Source organism: Hyperolius riggenbachi, chromosome 1, assembly GCF_040937935.1.
Source record: "Hyperolius riggenbachi isolate aHypRig1 chromosome 1, aHypRig1.pri, whole genome shotgun sequence".
Classification (NCBI taxonomy): domain Eukaryota; kingdom Metazoa; phylum Chordata; class Amphibia; order Anura; family Hyperoliidae; genus Hyperolius; species Hyperolius riggenbachi.
The window spans coordinates 280465507-280486509 of NC_090646.1; the positions used below are offsets into that span (position 1 = coordinate 280465507).

The following is a 21003-nucleotide window of genomic DNA, read 5'->3' on the forward strand; positions in this document are numbered from 1 at the left end:
TCTGAAAGCCCCCTTAAATAATTATAGGACTTCCAAATGTAAAAATGTTATTTAAAGCTGACTATGGTTCTGATCTAGTTCTGAAACATGCCTGAAGAAGAAACTTAAACTTTCGAAAGCTTGCAAAGAAATATTGTACAGTTAGTCATTAAAAGTATCACCTAAACAACTTTTGTTGTTATGTCTTTGGATTCTCTCCATGACTAATATCGGACCACATGCAACTGTTTTCAGCAACATGCATCACTTTTTTCCTCCGTGTTTTTATTTCTTAATTTTTTAAAAATGCTGAATACAATATAAAAACTGTAGCCTCTGAAACTGCTTGTGCCCCATGCTAGCTAGCATTACCAGAATGGCTGAGCCAGAAAATACCAACCCGCATAGTCTATAAGGGGTACTCTGCAGAAGAGAGGTAGAAAACCTTCCTTTTCTTCTTTCTCCCGCACAACCCCCTTGTTCATATCATCCACACCTCATGCTTGGAGAGGTAAATGTACCTATCCCATACTTGTGGCAGTATGTTCTAGAGTGGTTATGTTGGAATCTGATATATATATTTATATATATATATATATATATATATATATATATATATATATATATATATATATATATATATATATATATTCTCATTATCTTCTCTTGCGATGTCAAATTCTGCATGCTTCTTCTTTCATTTCCATATGTATATTTCTCTCTTCTTAAGAATTATTTTCTTCTAGTTTTCTATTATTCTATTTTTCTGCTTTCTTTCTTCTGTAAGCTTGCTTGCACGGCTGCCCGTGGCACTACAGCCACACCTCCACGGCACCCACCAACATCGCAGCTCCTGGTACACCTCTCCCATCTCTCCAGTGTTGGCCTACATAAAATGCAGCTCAATATGGGTATAAATATTCTACCATATTTTTTGTTTTTATTACACAGTGTTCTGCACACATATTGGTGTCGTCTTTCTTCCATTAGGTTAGAAAGAAAGAGAAAAGAACACAAGCCAGAATTTTTCCCCATTGACTTCAATGAGATCAAATTCAGCTCACAGATGAACAGGAATATTGCTACTGATGCAGTGGAACTGCAGCATACATATGAATAATTAATCATGTACATATTTCTCTTACACATACAAACCAATGCATATGTGGAACCTCTTGAGTGGAATGATTTAGTGTTTGTCAGTCAGGCTTCTAAACTGGTGCATCTCATTATATTTTTCCTGTGTGTCACAGATGCCCAGAGCAGACTTTGATGAATAGTTCTTTAAGTAATCAATGGTGGTACAAAGTGATTTGGAAAATTATTTCCTGGTTAGCAAGTTCTGCAGGTTTCAAACTACAGTGTAGAGATGAAAGGACTCACTCAGGTACTAATTATGCTTGTAGACCTCTGTTACATGTCTAGAAGTAGATGCTCCTGCTGCCTTCTGAATGACAAGTTTCATAGGGAAAAGCCAATATTATAACGCTACTGCAGCATTACCAAGTATGGCTTGGAAACTGAAACACACTCAAAAAGCTGAGCTTTAATTTACGGAAATTCTAGTAAACATATTAAGCATTACTTCTGGAGCTAAAACACGTCCACATCACAGGAATTGGTTTCCTACTCTAATAACATCCCATGGGCATGGAAACATATACCTGGGTTCCAGTGATTAAAGTCTGCAGTACAAAATGTCATGCAATCTATTCATCAGATCACTGTGCTACGTGGCTTGTTAATAGAGTTTGTTTATGTTGCGGTCCTATCCCTCCAGAGCATATATTTACACAAATGAAGCAACATTTCTTGGACAACAATGTGTTTTCTCTCTCCAACTCATCGTGTATGACATAAATGTTACATGCAGCTCACTTACAACGCATTGCCTTGCAGCCTATTTATATTAAAATGATCATGGTAGTAATCAACAGGAATTCTTTAATATGATTTTACTATTTTCATCATGAGAACAATGTAGTAACTTTTCCTAGGAAGTTTTTGGCTCCAAATGACCATAATATTATGAAAAGACTGAAATTATTATTTTACAATTTTAGAAATGTCATAGCATTAGCAGTCAGTACTTTATAAGAAAAGGGGAATGCAGATATTTTCCAGGATTGGATATTGAGTTTCATTCTGTGAGAATTTTAGGTTGAAAGTCCATGTAAAACCAAAATGAAAAATAAATGGATACGTTGTATGTCCTTATGCAGTGCTTCGGATTCACTATATTGCTAAAGTGCGATCGCGATTCGCGCAAATTGCGTGCGCAAAAGTCTGCGATCGCGCGAATCGCGGCACTTTGCGTGCGCAAAAGTCAGCGAATGGCACTTCACGTGCTAACTGTTTAACACACCCGGGCTAAACAGTTAGCACCGCTTTGTGAATCAAGCCCTTAATGTATAACCTATTTGTTAACTAATACTTGGCTTCTGTTTTTTAGACTGCCAATACCTTCCCTGGATGCCATTGAGGAGGAATGGTCATATGAAAATGTCATTAAAACTACAAGATTACATGTTGTTAATCCATTGTAAGATATAGGAAATTCCTCTCAAGCATGGAGATACAGAAAGTTGTAAGTATCTCCTGCCTGCCCTGGTTCCTGTGGCAATCAGCTCTCACCTGTGGTTTGTACTGCAGCTGTTCTGTATTTGCATGTAACTGGTCCCAGCTTGACGACTTCATATATCTGGGACCCAGTAGAAGCGATAGAGAAGGCCAGCTGCAGTACAATGCATGGGAGTGCCATGATCTCTCCTAGACCATGTCCATTTCCTTACCAGCAGTGTTTACTGCTGCTGATCTTTGCCAGGAGGGGTGGGGGGCAACTAGACTACCGGGTACAGCTATATGGGGGGAAGGGGAAACACTAGACTACTGGGTTCAGCTGCAAGAGGGGAGGGGGCACCACTAGACTACCAGGGAAACCTATAAGCGGGGGGATGGACACTAGACTATCAGAGTACGCTATAAGGGAGCGGATCACCAGGAAACGCAATGAGGCAGGTGGGAGGTACCATTTGACTAACAGGGACAACTGTAAGGGGTAGTGAAGACCTTTAGACTACCAGGATAAGCTGTAAGGGGGAGGGGGACAACTAGGCTATCAGGGAAAGCTATAGGGAGGAGGACACTAGACTACTAGGGAGGGTTATAAGGGGGAAGGGGAATCATCAGGTCTAGATGTGAAATGGTTAATAAGGTGGTCAGCAATGGAGTTTTTCTGGATCCAATAAGTGTATTTTTTTCATTGGTTCTCTGATAAAGTCACTATTTGAGGTGCTGCTGATTTGCATTGGCTGTTATCATTTAAAGCACTGTTGCTGATAGTTTCCGCCATTTAAAGGCTTCCTATATGATCCTGGTTGCCCATGGAGCACGCCCTGAGTGGCTGCAGCTCAGAAGGGATTTGAGTCCACTAGGAGAAAAGCACAATATAAATGCTCTTTGTCTTGTCTAGAAACTTCTTGATCTTTACATAAGGAGCCTCCCTGTCCTCATTTGGCCAGTAGGATGTCTAATAACTGGCAGGGTGTATGTGTTAATGGCTTGTAATGTTGTTCTTTCCATTGAGTTGGCTCTTGGATGTTACCGTTTTACTTGCCTCCTGATCTCATCAACTATGGGATATCTAGGTACTTATAACAGGTCTGGTAAAAGTACATACCAAACATACAAATATTTTATGTCTGGTATGTGACCAGCTGCTCCAACACCAACAATCACAAGTAGGCCGACCCCTTGGAGACCTGCAAAAGAGAATAGTAATGGGCTCTGACTGACAGAAATGGCACTCCACTTTAACTCTCTGTGCCATTTGCCAAAGTGACATACAGAAATCCCTGGGCTCTTCATCCACTAATGAATCTGTGTTGGTGTTCACCATCACTACCCACAAAACCAGATACAAGCCTGCCGCTCCTCTCTCATGCAATGCCTCCAAAGGGACTGCTGTCTTGCTGTGGTTGCTGATGTCACATTTAAAAAAACGGATATTCTCTTAATCTGTGCAGTCAAATGTATGGAAAATATAAGTATTGCTCCTTTACCTACAACAAACAAAATACTTGCTGACTGTATATTGGTACTTAATGTTACAATGTACTGTATGCACTCAATCTTTATCTTTTTTGCACGGTTTAGTAATTGATTGCCAGCTATTAAACCTTTATTGCTCTGGTGCTTTATGACCTTGGTTACCATTTGCAGCGGGTGCATTATCACTAGGTTTTTCTTTCCCATCTCCTACTACCACTATGAATGGTGCACCAAGATCTTCAACCACAGGGACCTTGTGTCACATGCAGACAACTGGTTACTGTTAGTACAGATGTATTCTATCTACCCTTCTACTTCAGGTTCACTTTAGCTACAATACATGTAAAAAGATTAAACCAGTTCAGCAGTAGAGATTTACGCAGATCTATAAGATCATGTTACATCCAGCCACTGCTTATATTAAAGGTAGAAATTGGTATGTCTTTCTCCATTTGGACCAACTATATTTGGAACTTATCTAAATCCCCAAGGCCTAGGGCAGTGCCTTTATCTGTAGTTCCACAAGATTGTGTTTGACTGGATATTTCCTTGTCAGACATTATTAGAAGCAGTAGGCAGAAGGCAGTAAAGGGCACACTCTATGGGGTGCATAAACAATGTATTGAGTAAATATATTGTCAGCCTGCATGTAATTGTAAGTCTTTGCCTGCTTTTACTTAATAAATTGTTTTTGCAAGTGGTACACCCTTCATCTCCCAAAATTAAAGGAGACTTGGAAATAATTTGACAGCGCACATAAGAGCTGCTGTTCTCCTATTTCACCCCCTGCCACATCTATCCTTTGAAGTTGACGTTTGAGTGTCGGATGCTGTCTCTTCTGATCTTCAGTACAAAAAAAGGAGACTATGAATGTTTATATCTATTTAACCAAGCTCCAGAAAGGAAAGCTATACAAAAGCATTGTCATTATGCTCTACTTTATTATTGATTTTTGTCTGCTTTCTCAATGATCATAACTTGGCTAAAATATATTACATATTTTATATGTTATTGCCATGTTTATTAATAATAACGTCAGCGTGTTTGAGTCAGTGGAAGGCCACGCAGTGTGGGTACACTTATGAGTTGCCATGGTGATATGCCACTATGATGGAGGAGGCGGGGAGCAGTGGGAGTGTGGCTCCAGAACTTCCCTCTGCTCGGCACTCATTGCTATAATCACAAAGGGGGATCAGCCAGGCAATTATTAATGTCTATGTACAGTATCTATACTGATAAAAGGGGGGGGGGGGAATTTATGGTAAACAACTAACAATAGGTACAAGAGTTTTAAAAAGTGAGTTCCATCCCAGTTTAAAGCAAATCTTTTAAAGTGAAATAAAAAAAAAAAACAGATACTCACCTATGGCGAGGGAAGACTCTGGGTCCTATAGAGCCTTCCTGTTCCTCTCCTGGTCCCCTCGTTCCACATCCTCCCCGTGTATAAATACACCAATGGGTCAATGACTGCTGTGTTCTGCCATGGGAGGCTTCGAAAGTCTCTCACACACTCGCACATGTGCAGTATGGAGCTGTCTGTCTTCAGGAGCACTCAAGCTCAACCCACTCTGATCTCAGTTGTATACATTCACAGCTCATGTTTGCATTATTATTATTTTTTTATTACACAATACTATGTTCACATGAAAAATAAAAGAGGCAAAATAGTTTTGCTGTCTCAATCACCTTTATTGAGCACAAACTGCTGTTTATTCTCATATGAAATGACAGGTTAGGTCTTACGTCTGGTGATATGATCGTAGATAACAGCTTGTATGTAAAGGTCACTCTGTATAGGGGTCCGAGATGAATTATCTCCTGGTGAAGCCTGAATATCAAAGAAAATAACAATTTACTCAAGAGAAACCAAAATGTTTATTAGACAACTATGTACTCTGTTACACTTGGATATGGCATTACCAGCATTTGTTGACAAGAGTATAAAGCAACAGAACTGAATGATGTTTTTATAATTGTAACATTGTACTGCCATTTTCTATATTGCCGTACAGAGCAATGGTTTATGTATTGTATAACATGTTTTGTAGTTACAGAATATATACAGTATTTGTCCATTGATTGGTGGTGGTGAGGTAGCAAAGCTTTCTAGAAGGTGCATGAAAACCCCCTGCCCTTTGCTAGTGCTCAGTCATAGTTATTGTGTGCATAGATGACAGGTGCTGAATGACTAAGCTGACCTCATAATTGATTAAATGACTACAAACACATATATAATATAACACAGCGATGTGTTGTCAATGTTGAGCTAATATATATACAGGTGCAACTCAATAAATTACACTATCATTAAAAAAGTTAATTTATTTCAGTAATTGAATTCAGAAAGTAAGATTAATATATTATATAGATTGATTACACACAGAGTGATATTGTTCAAAGTTTTTTTCTTTCAAATTTTCTGATTATGGTTTATAGGTAATTAAAACCCTAAATTCAGTATCTCAGAAAATTATAATACTGTAAACAAGTGAAAAGAGGAGGTAGAGAGGGGAAACATTGGGGGAAGCGGGTTGTGAAATGAATTGGACAGGCAAACCCCACCATGAAGTTGCATCAGAGCACAGCAAATGCTGTCCTCAGATGTTTTTTTGGCTGTCAAGTACTGGCACCGTGTGTCAAACGTGACATGCGCAGTGTTACCAAATGCTGCCTGCAGGTAATTGCAGCCGAAAGGCGCTTGTAGGAGGCAGCTGGGAGGCTGAGCTGCCCCACAAGTGAGCAGTTCAAGGTCTAACAGATCTAGCAGCGTAAGTGTCACAAGAAAGGGTGGAATGATGTGATGCTGCTGATGCTAACGGTCTGCATTATGAATCAAACAAAATGCCAAAACTGCATGGAATTCCAAAGAAATCTGAATTTTGTCAATTCTAAGTTTACATTGTAAAATCATGAAACTGTAATTTATCGCAAATATTTTTTTCTCACTAACCATTAGATTTATTATGGTTAGTGTAAATTTGAAAAAATATATTCAGAATAGATTACAAGTTCTCTTGGAATTTTTGCTTTCATGTCCCTCGTGCATCCTAAGCAGAGATGAGCACTGTTCCGGCGTGTACAGGGGCTTGATCCATGGCAGAAGGGGTTAACTTACCTGTGTCGCCACCTCTTGTGCTGCGCTGCACGCTGCCCTGCATCTTCCCGACACTTCCCCCTTTAATTACATGTGGAGGCAGAAGTGTTGAGAACATGGAGAGTGGAGTGCTGCCCATCAGTGAGGTGTTGCCACAGGTAAGTTAGCCCCTTCTGTGGTGGACCATACCACTGCACACAGGTCACTTTTGGGTTAAAAAATAGGCCACAAGCTATAAACTGCCAATTGTCTAAACACCCCATGCAGCAGGTGCAGAGTGTGCTGCGGAGCATGCTGCAGTATGTATAACTACTTGCTTTCTCTAGTGTCCTGTGCAGCTTCTGAGCTGGTTAGTGACCACTAGTGCTCCAGGCTAACTGTTATTTTATTGCAGTGAGCTTGGAGCTCTAGTGGCCAGTTCAGAAAGCTGCTAGGAACACCAAAGGGTGCAAGCCAGAGTGATGACAGGTAGAGCTATACATACCGCAGCATGCTCTTCAATGCACTCTGCATACAGGAGCCCCTGCAGCATGTCACCTGCGTTACAACACTTGTGGATAAGCCACCCTTCCCACACACACTCCCCTTGATAAAGCGAGGTGACGCTCGCGGAACTAGTGGGATCTTGTCCTCTGAGGGGATTCCTTGTTCCCTGCTGTGCTGCTGAGATTGACTTCACCATTTCTGGGCTAAGTATCTCCTATTTTTTGCACTACTCCACTTTATGCTCTTTTTCCTATGGGCTGCTCCTTTGCCTTAATTTTCTATTAGGCATCTTATCACTAGTAATACTGTATAGCTGGATAGCAATTGTGCACTTTATTTCATAATTTTATATACGCGATATATATTCATGTGTTTTTTTTGTTTTTTTTAGGTTTCATTGCACAGGTGTTGTTTATTGGTCTTGCATCACACTAGGTTGTATACTGAACCCGGGTTCTACCCCTGTTGGGATCAATATTGAGCCTACTGTGGGGTTTTATATCTGACAGCAGCATTGTGTCATTATACAATATATTGCATTTAGAGTGATTGTTTCATATGCAGCAGGGATCATGTTGGAATATTTGCTTGGTTTTTAAATGGTTTTATTCTTAATTGAATCATCAGTACTGTGATTATTAATATACCCAATGTTGAATAAAGATTTTTGTTATACTTTTTCAAATTTTGCTGTGGGAGGTGCTATTTTTTAGGGCTTTCTTCCTCTACCATATAATTTCCCACACACTTTACACCCAAAATTAGGGTGTCAAAAATATGGCCTATCAGCAATGATATAAGGTAACTTTCACAATTTTTGAATCAGAATTTTGTAAATTTTGACTTTCAACTTTAAATTGTAATATTCTGATGTGAATGTCAGAATTTGGAATTCCGCTTAATCATTGCACCTATCCCTATATGCTGATGTTCGATATCCAGTCAGAAGACTGTGCTCATTATCTCAGATCAGATTACTCTCATTGTGCTGTGTAGATGGGGTGAATAACTGAATGAAATGGCTGGACAGTGTACTGGTTAAGGGCACTGCCTCTGACATGGGAGACCAGGGTTTGAATCCTGGCTAGGGTCAGTACCTATTCAGTAAGAATTCCTTGGGCAAGACTTCCTAACACTGCAGGGTGGCCTCCTAGTGGCTGCAGCTCTTGAGCGCTTTAAGTCAAACAGGAGGAAAGCGATATGCAAATTTTCAGATTATTATTAAAGCTTTTGTAAGTCATTTGGCAGAGAAGACATATTCTCTTTCCCATGTGTATTTAGCATTCTGTCCGGAGTTAGTTTCAGCTTGCTCGGTGAATTTAGATCATAAACGATATACTTGGCTAAAACGGTTCAGCTTCTGCAAACACTTTACACACTGTCCATATTAAAATAAAAAGTCTGCAAATGGCTATGGGTACACTTTGAAGCAGCTATGCCACTTTGCCTCTGAACAGTTTTAAAGCCTGTTAGTAAACATTTCATATACACATGATGTAATTAGACACTCTCATCTGGAAGACAACAGAGAAAGCCTATAGCACCAGATGCACTGAAGAAAATTGATGTCATTAATTTTGTTAACATGAAAAAATCTGGTTGAGTTATTCTCGTTTGCTCAGGTTTGCAGCTGTAAAGTCTGAATAAACAATCTTGTGAGCATTTTTCTGTAGTGATTAAAGCAGTACACTAAAGTGCAATCTACACAGCACTGTAGTGCATATCAGATATAACCCTAGGTAAAGAAACAGTAACAATTTACCATCATTAAGACAGACATACCAAATCATGTTTCCATTATTAAACATGCATTCAACAAAAAGGAGGATCCTGACTTCACAATGTTTGCCCGAGTACAAAGCTTAGTAATGTAAATATTGATTGTAGTTTATAAATAAGACATCTGAGTTAATCCTTGCAGCATCATTAAGTAGGGTCATACATAGGAAGCAGCTGCTGTAAGGTAAACATGATCAATAATATTAATAATGTTTCTAGTTTGTTTAAAAGTGAATTGTTTATTATTGCTTTTCATGAATTATGTGAATGTGCCTTCCCACCTAGATATACAGAGTTGATCCTACATATCCAGATTATACTTCCTGACATATATGAGTTAATAAATATACAGGTATCGTAATTGGTTCAGTGCAAGACCCGGAGACATGACTGGTCTTAACGTGTGCTACTGGTCAAAACGGCAAAACTATCTCAGAATAAAGACAAATATAAACAACCCGTTTTCTAAACTTGAATATTTACAGTGGAGGAAATAATTATTTGACCCCTCACTGATTTTGTAAGTTTGTCCAATGACAAAGAAATGAAAAGTCTCAGAACAGTATCATTTCAATGGTAGGTTTATTTTAACAGTGGCAGATAGCACATCAAAAGGAAAATCGAAAAAATAACCTCAAATAAAAGATAGCAACTGACTTGCATTTCATTGAGCGAAATAAGTTTTTGAACCCTCTAACAATAAAAGACTTAATACTTAGTGGAAAAACCCTTGTTTGCAAGCACAGAGGTCAAACGTTTCTTGTAATTGATGATCAAGTTTGCACACATTTTAGGAGGAATGTTGGTCCACTCCTCTTTGCAGATCATCTCTAAATCCCTAAGGTTTCGAGGCTGTCTCTGTGCAACTCTGAGCTTGAGCTCCCTCCATAGGTTTTCTATTGGATTAAGGTCCGGAGACTGACTAGGCCACTCCATGACCTTAATGTGCTTCTTCTTGAGCCACTCCTTTGTTGCCTTTGCTGTATGTTTTGGGTCATTGTCGTGCTGGAACACCCATCCACGACCCATTTTCAGTTTCCTGGCAGAGGGAAAGAGGTTGTCGTTCAGGATTTCACGATACATGGCTCCGTCCATTTTCCCGTTAATGCGATTAAGTTGTCCTGTGCCCTTAGCAGAAAAACACCCCCAAAGCAAAATGTTTCCACCCCCATGCTTGACAGTGGGGACGGTGTTTTGGAGGTCATAGGCAGCATTTTTCTTCCTCCAAACACAGCGAGTTGAGTTAATGCCAAAGAGCTCTATTTTGGTCTCATCAGACCACAGCACCTTCTCCCAGTCACTCACAGAATCATTCAGGTGTTCATTGACAAACGTCAGACGGGCCTGCACATGTGCCTTCTTGAGCAGGGGGACCTTGCGAGCCCTGCAGGATTTTAATCCATTGCGGTGTAATGTGTTTCCAATGGTTTTCTTGGTGACTGTGGTCCCTGCTAATTTGAGGTCATTTACTAACTCCTCCTGTGTAGTTCTAGGATGCTTTTTCTTCTTTCTCAGAACCATTGATACCCCACGAGGTGAGATCTTGCGTGGAGCCCCAGAGCGAGGTCGATTGATGGTCATTTTGTGCTCCTTCCATTTTCGAACAATCGCACCAACAGTTGTCACCTTCTCTCCCAGCTTCTTGCTAATGGTTTTGTAGCCCATTCCAGCCTTGTGCAGGTCTACAATTTTGTCTCTGACATCCTTGGACAGCTCTTTGGTCTTTCCCATGTTGGAGAGTTTGGAGTCTGCTTGATTGATTGATTCTGTGGACAGGTGTCTTTTATACAGGTGACTAGTTAAGACAGGTGTCCTTAATGAGGGTGACTAATTGAGTAGAAGTGTCTAACCACTCTGTGGGAGCCAGAACTCTTAATGGTTGGTAGGGGTTCAAAAACTTATTTCACTCAATGAAATGCAAATCAGTTGCTATCTTTTATTTAAGGTTATTTTTTCGATTTTCCTTTTGATGTGCTATCTGCCACTGTTAAAATAAACCTACCATTGAAATGATACTGTTCTGAGACTTTTCATTTCTTTGTCATTGGACAAACTTACAAAATCAGTGAGGGGTCAAATAACTATTTCCTCCACTGTATATAGATGTCTGACAATTCTTACTGTAATTTGGAAAAGTTTGATTTCACTTTAATATACATCAGGTAAAATGGAAATTTTGCCTTGGCTACACATAATAGTGAACCAGAGGTCAGACTTATATGGAGGCTGCCATATTAATTTCCTTTTAAGCAATACCAATTGCCTGGCTGTCCTGCTGATCCTCTGCCTCTAATACCTCTGCCTCTAATACTTTTTGTCATAGACCCTGAACAAGCATGCAGCAGATCAGGTGTTTGACATTGTCAGATCTGACTGGATTAGCCGCATGCTTGTTTCTGGTGTAGGTCAGACATTACTGCAGCCAAATAGATCAGCAGGGCTGCCAGGCAACTGTTATTGATTAACAGGAAACAAATATGGCAGCCTCCATATCACTCTCACCTCGTGTTAACATTAAAGGGAACAAGAATGGAGAGGGATCTAGTGGCTGCCATATTTATTTCCTTTCAAACAATATCAGTTGCCTGGCAGCCCTTCTGATCTCTCTGGCTGCAGAAGTTTATGGATCACATACTTGAAATAAGCATGTGGGTAATCTAGTCAGACTTCAGCTAGAACACCTGATCTGCATGCTTGTTCAGGTTCTATAGCTAAAAATATTAGAGACAGAGGATCAGCAGGGCAGCCGGGCAATTTGCATTATTTAAAAGGAAATCAATACGTCAGCCTCCACATCCCTCTCAGTACAGGTGTGCTTTAATCAAACATACTGAAGTCTTGTTTACAGAGACCATCCCATACACAAGAGCACTTTTCTGCAGAGGTTTTCAAGCATTTATTTTAAAAGCTTAGAAGACATTGATGTACATCAAATAGTCACTTAAAGCGGATCCAAGATGAAAAAGTAACTATAACAAATAACTTGTCTATATATATTATCTAAAGTTTAGATAGTTTACACAGCAAATCTAGCTGCACACAGCTTTAAAAGTTTATGATTATTTATTGCTGTGATACAATGAGGGCAGCCATGTTCTGTTTGTCACATTGTCACAGGCCTGAGGGCTGGAGATGCTATGCTATTAGCTTTCCTGTGTGTAAATTCAGTCCGCTCTCCTCCTCCCCCCTCCCCTCTGCCTCTGAAATCTCTGGCTAGTAACCTCCTCCTCCCGCCCAGACTGAGTTCCCATAAGCCCCTGCTACCTGGGACTGAGTGGCAAGGCTCTCTGAAAAGCTGTGGACGAGGCTTGCTTAGTTTATAGGGAATTAGAGTATTAAAACAAAAGAAAAAAAGTATTTGTCTTGAGGAATGCCCTATAAAGTATATGAAAGGAACACAATTATGCAATGAGTAAAAGTTTATCTCGGATCCACTTTAAAGTTGTAGTTGATGGGGAAAGCAGATTCAGGTTTAGGCGACCAGCAGAACCTGGTTAGGTTTGGTATGAGTGCTGATTGGAAGTAATGACACTGTCCCTGTTTGAAAACTCAGTTGGACCACTGTATTCTTTAGTGTTCTGTGAGGGTGAGTATTGCAGGTATGCAATAGAGTATTACATTAAAGGATACCCGAATTAACATGTGACGTGATGAGATAGACATGGGTATGTACAGTGCCTAGCACACAAATAGCTATACTGTGTTCCTTTTTTCTTCCTCTGCCTGAAAGAGTTAAACATCAGGTATGTAAGTGGCTGACTCAGTCCTGACTCAGACAGGAAGTGACTACAGAGTGACCATCACTGATAACAAATTCCAACTATAAAACACTTTCCTAGCAAAAAATGGCTTCTGAGAGCAGGAAAGAGATAAAAAGGGTCAATCGTCCATAGATTTTAGCTCTGGCCTACTTCAATAAATGTGTCATTGAGCAAAAACAATAAAACAGTTAAAACTTAAAAAGTAGATTTAAACAAAAAATAAAACTGGAATATCTTAAAAAGTAATTTTTGGGAGAAGGAAGATAGATACAATTGTTTATTTCATTAGTTTATTTTCGCTTCAAGTGTCCTTTAAGCAGTGGCATAACTACAAATAATACTTTGTTGGGGCCCCCAATGTTCACACCCTTTCCCTTGCCTGCCCCTGGTGACAGTCACAGTCTGGGTCCCCACTTTGCAAGGGTCATAAAGCAAGTGTGGCCATCATAATCTTCACAACCATTACAGGTGTAGCCACAATAACACGTGATCTGAAGGATGGACCCTTTATCAGAAGGAGTGAAGTAGTAGTTGGGCCCCCTCAAAGCTCTGGGCCCCCCTGTAGTTGCGCCCCTGGCGTTAAGCATTGGAGAAGTGGTAATAAGAATCTTGCTATATTACATCAATGACACAGTGATGAAACAATTAGCCGTGTTGCTCCATTTTGGTGGTGAAAGTGACAGCCAAGTGAATGATGGAGCATGTTCAGTGAGACAACATTGCCTATACTAAAAAACTGTTGCTAGATAAAAGGCCAATTTAAGGCGGTATAAAACCCTGACATAATATTCAATAAAAACATGCTTTCCTACTTTTTATATGTGGTACTGTTATCATATTTGCTGTGAGCTGCCTTTGCATTTTATTCATAACTGGTCGTGTTTCATCTTGTAATATAAGTAGAAATGCTTTCTGAGGGTCTGACTGTGTTCAGGAGAGTCTGCAGTGTCAGAGAAGTATTTACTTAATTGCATCAAGTGAGGAATGTAAACACAAGATAACATTATCTCCAGTTCGGATGCGTCCATCTTTCTCTGCAGGGAACTTGTAAGTCCTGTGTTTAACTAATTGAATGCTGTTCTAGTAAAAAAAAAATGGCGGTAGTATATAATATGCTGTAAATAATTGTTTAGAGGAAAGAAATGCTGGGTTTCATTCCGCTTTAAGGGGAACCTAAAGTAATGGAAAAAAAACAGTTGAACTTACCTGGGGCTTCTACCTTCCCCCTGTAGCACCCTGTGCCTGCGTCGTGACCAGCCGATCCTCTGGTCCCCCACATTGACCCACTTTTAGTACCAGTGGCTCAGCAGGTCGATGGCCACTGCGCATGCACAGGATATTCCCGGCGATGGTAGCACGATCGAGGAGGCGTGTGCCCAGGGCCTCGCAGGCGCAGTGGCCATCAACTTGCTGAGTCGCCTGAATCAAAAGTGGATCGCTGTGGGGGACCAGATGATTGGTTTTTCACAAAGGGCGTCTGCAGGGGAACGGTAGAAGCCCCAGGTAAGTCAAACTGGTTTTTTTTTCCATGACTTTAGGTTCCCTTTAATGTGAGCATGCAGCTCCACCTGGCACATCATTCGAATGGACTTAGTGTCAGAGAAACTGAGAATGTGAGTGCACCAGGTGGATTTCCAGAGCCCTCACAAAAGAAAAGATGCAATGATGAGTTTAAGTGTGCAGGAACACTTTTCAAACATTTTTAATCTCCTAAAGCTGATGTGTGATGAACCTTGTAATTATCATTTTGACCCAGAATCAAAACAAAAATTCAGTGCCTGGAAATTTCCACTGCTCAGAAAATTTAAATTTTTTGGTAACTAAAAATATTAATTCTGCTGTTCTTTGCTTTACAGTATAATCCTGTGTTTCGCCAAATACTGCAGATTGAATCACAAATGGTGGTTATATATATATTGATTTTGTCTCCCACAAACGTTGCAACCATTGGTGGTGGAATATATTATCTAATCAGTGACTTTGTATGAGTACTTTGTGGGGGCCATTCACGCTCATTATAAGACTCTGGCCAAACACAGGCCTACAGGCAATGTGAACCTATATATGTGTTAGTATGTTGCTACACAGTTAGTGCACTTTCTGCATCAATAATCACCCAAGTAATCCATGATTGTATGATTGTGTGCATGAGATGCAAACTATGCTCGTGTGAGACCTGTCATATGACCTCAGAATTATTTTATAGCATATGGCTCATAGTTTTGCCATTTAATATTGATTTAATAAAAATATGAATTTAGAACTGATGAGTCACCTCAACATTCATTGATTCACTATATACTGATGTTGAGATCATGCTCCAATTCGAAGTAGTTAGAAGTATTTTGCTATTAGGTGGTAGTGGTAGAAAGGAGCTTTCAAAAAAAGTTTGTAAAATCTCCCTCCACTCTTCATCATAGGTGGTTCTTTGATTTGGCCAATGATTTATTATGCTTAGGGGTTGGCCTCAAACCCCCTAACCTCTACCAGCCCAGCAATACACTAACCTTGTCCACCGAGTTCCTTTTTATTATATTAAGTATTTAATAAATCTTACATTTTATTATTGAAGGCCATGTAGTATTTGGTTAATTTCCCAGACCAGCATGCCAGGTAGGTTTTGTTTTGGCTGCGTTTTAGTAATTTTGCCTTCCTTGGGGGTGGAGATCTGGGTGGATTGTATAATCCATAATTTAATATTAAATTGGTTCCAGCCTGTAAAAAATCCAGAAATTACTTATTGGGACATTCAGATTTCAAACTACTTAAAGGAAACCTGCTTTAAAAAAATCATCTTAAAAGGCTGGATACATTTACATATTTAATGAATGATAATAATTAAGGACATGCCAGTTTCTTGTTTTTTTATTTCATGTTTGTATATATTTTTTGAGTAATATTTTTAGTTGCAAAGGTTTTTATTGTTTTTTCAACAGCAAACAATGGCCCAATAAGGCTTGGCACAATCATAGTACATAACATACACATTTGAGTAATATTTGTATGGTCCAGTGAATTTGCCTTCTTAGAATGACTGTTGTTTCCATTGTAAAAAGTGTTGAGCTTCCAACTGTCAATTTGAAAGTGCTGAATTGCAGCTGAAACAAGAAACATGACTGGTTCCTATGGGCAACAAGCACAAACACTTCCCACACATGTGAACCTGTGATGCAGGATTATCTCTCTCTCTCAGGAAAAACGGACCTAGGTTAGAAGAAGACGGATGTCCACTAATCCTGGCACTAATATCACATGACCGTGCTTTAAATGATGGAATGTGGACAAAGGGTCACTTTAAGTATGTGACCAAAATGCCAAGAAAATGACCATTTACGCTCCAAGGTAATGCACACAACCACTGAGTTTGAAGCTTAAAGTGGCTATGCTGGACCACAGCGATTGTTAGAAGATTGCCCATACTTCACTTGCAGTAGGATCTAGTATTTAATTAGTACAACGTGTGGGCAAACACTGATAGACCAGAACCAGTGGTGATCTCACGAATGGTCGTGATCACGGGTACGCGTGATTCACGCCCATTTTTCCGCATCACAAACGCCGTGACCCGCATGCCGTGATCCGCATGGATCACGACATCGCGTCAAATCCGGATCACGGCATGCGTACACAAATACGGGTCACGACCCGTTATCACGGCCGTGATGCGGATTTTTCCCAAAACATGTCACTGGGCCAATCAGAGGCCCCTGACGCAGGCTAGAGCAACCAATCAAAGGAGGGGAGGCTTACTACCCTGTTGAAACTTCCAAACAGTTGTACGCTTGCCCATTGCCCAGCACGCAATAGAACACGTACGTTTTTACATGTACGAGCCAAAGTAACGCATGCGCAGTTCGTGAGTATGGGTACTGACCCGCTATTACGCATTAAAGACTATGGCATGTACATACATGCGGATTTTTTTACCTACCGATACGCGAGTACTGGTAATGCTGCAAGCTAATGCGCAATGAAGACTACGACACGTACATACATGCGGATATTTATGTACACATCGCCTACCTATCCGCATGCGCATGCGCACTCTCAGCTGTTAACACGTACATTTCTACGCATGGCGGCATGGCGATACGCATGGAAAGTATACGGGTTACGACCAGTCACGACACGGCATTGCGGAATTTTTGCCATACTGAACACGGGGAAAGACGGGGTCGAGCCGGTTGCGGCAAAATACACGGGACGCAATCACGGGTTGACACGGATGCGGCTACAATAATAACGGCCGCATGCGGATCCGTGATCAAGAGGTATTCAAGCATCACTGACCAGAACTTGTGTTTTGCTTTTTTTGTTTTGGTTTACAAATGAACCAGGCCCATGTTATCATTCTCTGTTAAAAATGCTTCCAGCACTTTGCAGATAAGCCAAGTTTTGCTCATCTATAAAACTTGGCTAATCACTACTTCTGTGCCTCTAGGTGCCTCACAGAGTGTGCAATTCTGCATTTTTCATTCATTATTGCTAAGGGGGAGGCTTTGAAGCTTTAGTCATAAATAAGGCAGCATGCAATTTATTAGGGGCTTTAAACATGACTCAATGACATCACTAAGCATTAGTGAAAACTGATTGGATGGCAGTTGTTAGAAATACAGTGTTGCTTCAGTGCATGACCTTTTCGTAATAACAAGTAGCATTTGCATCCAAATTGTAAATTAGTGAAACTAACCTTGGCAGCATGTGGTACTAAGTCTACTCCCAGCCTTTGATGTAGTTATGCTCTATTGAGTAACTACCAAACAAACTTTATTATATGGTTTAATAAAGAATGGAATGTATTAAATTAACATTCAACAAAAAACAGCAGTATAAATAAACAAACATTAAATTATTCTCTTTTTAGGAACAGGAAGACACATGTATTATGTTTGCCCTGGTTTACGTAGCGGACTAACGAAATCATTCAGAAAATCTTGTCAGATTAGAATTGTTTTACCGAAGATAAGTCACATGTAGCAGTTTGTAATTATGCACAGTTATCCCTTCTTTAGGCTGGGTGCGCACATAACATAACATGAAAGGCTGCGTTTTATGTCATGTTTTCACAGTGTTTTTGAAAACACAGGCATACAAAAAGACATTATTGCTAAAAGAACCAGTTCACCTGAGCCCTAATTTGCATCAGTTTAGTCTGCTCTGCTGGAGGCAGATAGTAGATGATTTACCTTCATCTTGTTCTCCTCCCTATTGGGTAAAGTTCCCTCTATGAAATTATTTTCTGCAGGGTGGGTGTTCCCCAGCTGGTGAACAGTTCTCACTCTGCAGCATCTCCCTGTGGTGGTGAAATATAACACTTAATGGCCAGCACTACAACTCATCAGATTCTTATCAATATGTTATTCTGCTGTGGCTGCAGTGCAAGTCAGGGCCTGATGGAACCCCATTTTCTACTGAGGTCATAAGGCTATCCCACAGTGTCACTTTATGCGTATCCTTAAAGTTAACCAAAGAGCTCATAAAGTAAAGAATCCATAATTACCCGGGGCTTCCTCCCACCCCATAAACACTTGTGAGTCCACCGCCGTCCTCCGAAATCAGCCCCGGTATGTTGCTAAATCGCGCCAGTCCTCGCATGCACAGAAGACCCAGACTGGACCCGACTGAGCAAATTATCCGTGGTGATCGCGGCTGAATTTTTGGGGATTTTTTGTTTAATCAGTATATACATGATATGTAGGATGAGATTAAAGGCACTATCACTGTGTTAACGCTTAACACAAGCTTTGAAGTATAATATAATCCATGGAAGATGTTTCTAGTTTATAACTTTGCCTATACAAAAAAGAAGTTGGGCTATTGCAAGCCAAATTAGTTTCAGTGTGGATACACTAAATTTAACGTTAAAAAATACCAGGATTTAAAAAACAAAGAGCCTATAATGTAAATGCTTCCAGGATTGGTAAATGTCAGCAGCAATAACTCACCTGCTCGCCCATAAATTATTACAAGTTTGAAACTCTACCCCTTCCATTGGCAAAACCACTGTAACAGTTTTTTCCTAAAGTTTTCCAAAGATGTGGCCACACCCACCTATGTTTCCTCAGTCCACCCCCAGCTCAGCAGCCACAACCTAAAAAGCAGCTGCCAGGCTGGGTAAGGGCTGTGACAATGCGGCTACAGATCTTCAGAAGACTTAAGATGAAAAAATAGTCATGGCAGTCTTGTTGATGGAGGGGGTGGAGTTTCAGAACTAAGTGGGTGAGTTACTGCTGCTGACAACTACAGATTCTTGCAGCCGACACAGAGCTTTACAATAAGGGCTCTTTCAAGCCAACTGAGACTGACAGACCACTCAAATTACTCTTCTTTGCAACCATGACAACAGTAGTCTGTGTAATTTAGTGTCTGTGTACAGTTAGTGATATATATGACTGTAAACTCCCAGTACAAAAAACTTAATTCGATAAATACATCCATAGGCCAATTAAGAATTGTATAGTGCAATAAATATGGAAAAGCATTAAAGTGAAATAAAACTCTGACATAACATTCAATAAAAATGTTTTTTCCTACTTTTTATTACCCGTACAGTTACCATATTTGCTGTTGTGCAAAAGTAATACAGTGGTTTGCAAAAGTATTCAGCCCCATTGAAGTTTTCCACATTTTGTCACATTACTGCCACAAACATGAATCAATTTTATTGGAATTCCACGTGAAAGACCAATACAAAGTGGTGTACACGTGAGAAGTGGAACGAAAATCATACACGATTCCAAACATTTTTTACAAATAAATAACTGCAAAGTGGGGTGTGCATAATTATTCGGCCCCCTTTGGTCTGAATGCAGTCAGTTGCCCATAGACATTGCCTGGTGAGTGCTAATGACTAAATAGAGTGCACCTTTGTGTAATCTAATGTCAGTACAAACACAGCTGCTCTGTGATGGCCTCAGAGGTTGTCTAAGAGAATATTGGGAGAAACAACACCATGAAGTCCAAAGAACACACCAGACAGGTCAGGGATAAAGTTATTGAGAAATTTAAAGCAGGCTTAGGCTACAAAAAGATTTCCAAAGCCTTGAACATCCCACAGAGCATTGTTCAAGCGATTATTCAGAAATGGAAGGAGTATGGCACAACTGTAAACCTACCAAGACAAGGCTGTCCACCTAAACTCACAGGCCGAACAAGGAGAGCGCTGATCAGAAATGCAGTCAAGAGGCCCATGGTGACTCCGGATGAGTTGCAGAGATCTACAGCTCAGGGGGGGGATTCTGTCAATAGGACAACTATTAGTCATGCACTGCACAAAGTTGGCCTTTATGGAAGAACGGCAAGAAGAAAGCCATTGTTAACAGAAAAGCATAAGAAGTCCCCTTTGCAGTTTGCCACAAGCCATGTGGGGGACACGGCAAACGTGGAAGAAGGTGCTCTGGTCAGATGAGACCAAAATGGAACTTTTTGGCCAAAATGCAAAACGCTATGTGTGGCGGAAAACTAACACTGTACATAACTCTGAACACACCATCCCCACTGTCAAATATGATGGTGGCAGCATCATGCTCTGGGGGTGCTTCTCTTCAGCAGGGACAGGGAAGCTGGTCAGAGTTGATGGGAAGATGGATGGAGCCAAATACAGGGCAATCTTGGAAGAAAACCTCTTGGAGTCTGCAAAAGACTTGAGACTGGGGAGGAAGGTTCACCTTTCAGCAGGACAACCACCCTAAACCTAAAGCCAGAGCAACAATGGAATGGTTTAAAACAAATCATATCCATGTGTTAGAATGGCCCAGTCAAAGTCCAGATCTAAATTCAATCGAGAATCTGTGGCAAGATCTGAAAACTGCTGTTCACAAACGCTGTCCATCTAATCTGACTGAGCTGGAGCTG

At 40.4% G+C, this 21003-nt stretch overlaps 1 protein-coding gene across 1 annotated transcript in view; it reads right to left on the reverse strand.

Moving 5' to 3' along the window:
• Positions 1 to 5697: 5697 nt before the first annotated feature.
• The window catches only part of CFAP299 (cilia and flagella associated protein 299), a 634310-nt gene continuing 619004 nt past the window's right edge, over positions 5698 to 21003 (reverse strand). Inside the window, exon 6 of the mRNA XM_068271140.1 lies at positions 5698 to 5857. Coding sequence (XP_068127241.1) covers positions 5762 to 5857 — 96 coding nt within the window. The 3' untranslated portion in view covers positions 5698 to 5761. The remainder of the gene's footprint in view (positions 5858 to 21003) is intronic.